At 40.2% G+C, this 4,260-nt stretch overlaps 2 protein-coding genes across 5 annotated transcripts in view; both read left to right on the plus strand.

Annotated features, from left to right (window-relative positions):
- Positions 1-4,155, plus strand: part of LOC116706263 (echinoderm microtubule-associated protein-like 1) — an 11,095-nt gene extending 6,940 nt beyond the window's left edge. For 2 of the 4 annotated variants that reach the window (XM_032543006.1, XM_032543004.1), the window contains exons 4-7: positions 1,590-1,688; positions 2,823-2,851; positions 3,052-3,078; positions 3,320-4,155. In XM_032543006.1, coding sequence (XP_032398897.1) covers positions 1,590-1,688; positions 2,823-2,851; positions 3,052-3,078; positions 3,320-3,594 — 430 coding nt within the window. In that variant the 3' untranslated portion in view covers positions 3,595-4,155. Of the gene's footprint in view, positions 1-1,589; positions 1,689-2,819; positions 2,852-3,051; positions 3,079-3,319 lie in introns of all 4 variants that reach the window. The other 2 variants (XM_032543003.1, XM_032543005.1) reach the window with 2 other exon arrangements.
- Positions 1-4,260, plus strand: part of LOC116706262 (bromo adjacent homology domain-containing 1 protein) — a 44,694-nt gene that overhangs the window by 40,388 nt on the left and 46 nt on the right. The gene's annotated exons all lie outside the window — the stretch shown is intronic.

The raw sequence follows: 4,260 nt of genomic DNA on the forward strand, positions 1-4,260 counted from the left end.
TGGCCTTCTTTTAAACAGCTTTTTAGAACCGAACCAGGTCTTTTAAGGAGATTTTGGGTGTTTTACTCACACCGGGGGTCCCCTTGTGCCCATGCCCCTCGCAGCGTCCATCCAGGGCACTGCGTTCTACTCTAACCTAACCTTAACCTTAACCTTAATCTTAACCCTAACCTTACCTAAACTTTAACCTTAACCTTAACCTAAAGTTTAACCTTAACCTTAACCCTAACAATAACCTTACCTAAACTTTAACCTTAACCTTAACCTTAACCTTAACCTTAACCTTAACCTAAAGTTTAACCTTAACCCTAACCCTAACCTTACCTAAACTTTAACCTTAACCTAACCTTAACCTTAACCTTAACCCTAACCTTAATCTAAAGTTTAACCTTAACCTTAACCCTAACCTTACCTAAACTTTAACCTTAACCTTAACCTTAACCTTAACCTAAAGTTTAACCTTAACCTTAACCCTAACCCTAACCCTAACCTTACCTAAACTTTAACCTTAACCTTAACCTTAATCTTAACCCTAACCTCAACCTAAAGTTTAACCTTAACCTTAACCCTAACCCTAACCTTACCTAAACTTTAACCTTAACCTTAACCTTAACCCTCCTGTTAACTTTGGAACCAAATTGTTTTAAAGCTATAACCTGGATGGTTCCATACAACGCTCTTCGCAAGTAATTTAAATGATCAATTCATTACTTTTATTGAATTTGGTTGATTCATTCAATTTTATAGCATTTGAAAAAAGAAAATGGTTATGGAACGTTGAAAAAAGTGACAAATATGTCGGAAAAGCTTGAATAACGTCGGAAAACGTGACAAATACGTCAAAAAAAAGTGGAGAGAAAGGATATCGGGGAAAGCAATGGGGCAGTGGGAATTGTTGGGTTTCTGTAAATAACCGCCCAGAGTCTGGTCTAGACCTGCTCTTTTATGAAAAGCACAATGAGATAACTGTTGTTGTGACTTGGCGCTATATAAATAAAATTGAAAATTGAATTGAATTGAAAGTAACAAAAGTGTTAAAAAAGAACAACCAAAACATTGAAAAAAAAAATTTAATTTTAAATTTTGAGATTAAAATTTAGATAGAGATATTGGATTAAAAAACCTCCCAGAATGCAACTCTGCCTGGACAATGAGCGTTTTTTATCCCTGCGTAAGATTCAGTGGCTGTTGGACAATGGGTTTTTAGTTTGTTTTGTTCAATCTGAGGACAATTCGCCACTGCAGACATAAAAATAAAACTGGCAATGGCACACCAAGGTGGGACAACCTACTAATTTTACTGTAAAACCTCAAACCGCCTTCATTCCCATCAACCCCGTTACATCCTGTGACACCAGTTCAGTTCACTTTCCCAAACCACAAATCTGAATGTCTTCATCTTAGTGGCGGACATGTTTGATTCGTCATGTCCTCTGGACTGAGAGGTTTCATGTCCGTCCCTGAATAGCCAGTTTGTGATGTAGGAGTCTCATTTACAGTACCATGGAGTAGTTCTATGTTAGATGCATTTTAAAATAAAGTCCTAAAAACAAAAGAACCATGACCTTAAAGTAAGTTTTTTCTTCCAGTGGTGTGAAGAGCCCCCCCGGTAGTGTGAAGGACAGTCCATGCAAGACCGCTAAACGACCCACGTCTGCAGCCTCCACCTGTAAGAAACCTCCTGAAGGGTGAGAAGCTGTTCTAAATCAAATCAGGGTTCTCTTTAACCCTCCTGTCATCCTCGGGTCAAATCTGACCCCTTTAAAAATGTCTATATCTGAAACATGGGTTTCTTTATAACCAAATTACCACAAAAAAACATTGGATTCCATACAACAGTCTCAAACCACAGAGGACCTTTATAGTCTCAAAGCCAGTAGACAGTGTTTCATTTATTTTAAGACTGTTCAAGACCACAACTGCCTTTTGATAATTTTGTCAAGGCATTTCATTACAATACACTAATGGCAATAAAAGAGGTGAATGGGGAAGAATCTTAATTTGTATTCTGTGGGTGTTTTTTTATGGAAATGTGGATCTTTCAGATCAATTTAACCTTCTTGTTGTCTGCCAGTCGACCAACATTTACTCTTACCGGGTCAAAATCTGAAGTCAAAATCTCCTTAAGACACTTTTGTCACTTTTCTCAAAGTTCTTCTTACTTTGTCAAGTTTTTGGGACATTTTTGTTTTTGTTTTGAAGCTTTCTCTGACATTTGTTGTCACTTAACATTTATAAGTTCTTTCTCCCTTTTTAGAATGTCTTTGTCGATTTTTTCTGCGTTTTTTGTGGGTTTTTCTCTCCCTACATTTCTGTCACTTTTTTCCGTGTTCTTAACTTTTTTTTAATTAAAATGCTACGAAATTAAATAAACACCCAAATTCAATGAAAGTAGTGAACTGATCAGTTATTTAACTTGTGAGGAGTGTTGTAAGGAACCATCCACATTACATTTCTTTTTACAATTTGGTTGAAGGAAACCCAAATTTCTGATTTACACACTTTTTGAAAATGAGTCAAATTTGACCCAACTCGCACTGGTCTGGTCTCGGTCTTGACTTGGTCTCACCCGGTCAAAGTCTTGGTCTTGTCTCGGTTTCGATACACTCTGGTCTGGGTCAGGACTTGGTTTAGGTGGTCTGGACTACAACACTGCCAGTAGATAGGATGTGTCACTGTTTAGTCGACCTGAAACTGAGTTCTTGCTTTCTGTGTCAATATATCTCATATTCTGTTTCTCCCTCCCTCTCCTGTGTCATCTTCTGTATTATCTCTCTCTCTCTCTCTCTCTCCCCCCCCTCTCTCTCTCATTAAAACAGCAGCAAGTCCAAGGAGGCTGCAGTAAGTGTCGGTAAGTGAGCACTCTCCCTTCTTCCCTGCAGTTGTCTTTTTCCAGGCTGCGTCTGGCGGCCTCGTTGCAGGAATGTAAAACAGCTGCTGATTAAGCCTCTATGTGAAAAAAAAGAAAAGTGATTTAGCGAACGAGTGGCGTGACAGTGGAATTGTTTGCTGCATGTAAGTGAATGGGACCTCTGTATTGTTTCTGTGCAGGGACAAGGCGGGTGACACACTGCAAAGGTAGGATTCATCCCTATCAATATAATTATTTCTACTATCTTGTGTCTGAGCTGTTATTTTATCCGTATTTTTATGTCACATCTCACCATGACTTGTGTGCCTACCCATTACCCCTTGCACCTTTGTTTTTTTCCAACCCCTAACCTAACCTCCGTCCTGTGTTCTTACCCCTCCCGCTGACTGGCCTCCCCCCACTTGTCTATTCACTCACCCTCCTCACCTCCTTTCACCATTCACTTAGTGACTATGCAGATCTATCTGAGCCCCCTCACAAGAAAGACTGGATCTTCTGAGACCGCCAAATCCCCCGCCGCTGTGCCTGCCAACAGCGGGCCCGCGGCCACACCTAACAACCCTCAGGCGAGGGGGGGCAGCAAGCCAGAGGGAAAGAAGACGACCCCGTCCTTCACCTTAAACCTGCAGAAAACCACATCGAGCCAGAGCACAGCGCAGGACACATCCAGCTACAAGAGCCCCCTCAAATCCCCCAGCCAGTACTTTCAGATTTGTTACTGAGGGTAGAGATAGATTTGCTACACCTTTGTCCCTGCTATCAAGTTTACCGAGCCCAAACTAATTATTAAAAGCCTCAATCAACCACTTGAATAGAAACTGGGAATAAAGACTTTCTTCCCATGTTGGAAAAAAATAGAATCGGATTTTAAAATGGGGATGAGGGACATGATTTACCTCTTTAGTGCATCCTTTCCCAGCAACATTTCCAAGTTTGAGTAACTGTGAATAGTGTTTTACGGCATGGCTTTTTATTAAAAGGATAGTACAGTTTGAGAGCTTAAATGCATTTTTAGCCTCCTCTAAGACCCCTTTGAGACATAGATCCAGTTCCTGCATCTGCTTAGGGTTTCACTGACTGACTGACTGCTGTTGTTGTATCTCTCATTCTATGTGTGAAGATTGTAAAGCAAGGTTGTGTCCGTAGTTTTTGTTGAGCACCGACTGTGTTTGACATCACTGAGTCTGTCTCATTCCTGTGCGCTGTGATGTTTCCTGTTTTGTAGTAAAAGTTCCGTTTTAAGTAGTACAGTGTGTACCAGAATCAGCAAAAAAAAAAAAAAAGGCTCATTCTAGTTCAGGACAAACAATAAAAGAAATACAATCACCAATGGGATGACTTTCCCTTTTATTACACTAAAAGTGTGTGTGTGTGTGTGTGTGTGTGTG

The sequence above is a fragment of the Etheostoma spectabile genome, chromosome 18 (genome assembly GCF_008692095.1).
Source record: "Etheostoma spectabile isolate EspeVRDwgs_2016 chromosome 18, UIUC_Espe_1.0, whole genome shotgun sequence".
Lineage (NCBI taxonomy): Eukaryota > Metazoa > Chordata > Actinopteri > Perciformes > Percidae > Etheostoma > Etheostoma spectabile.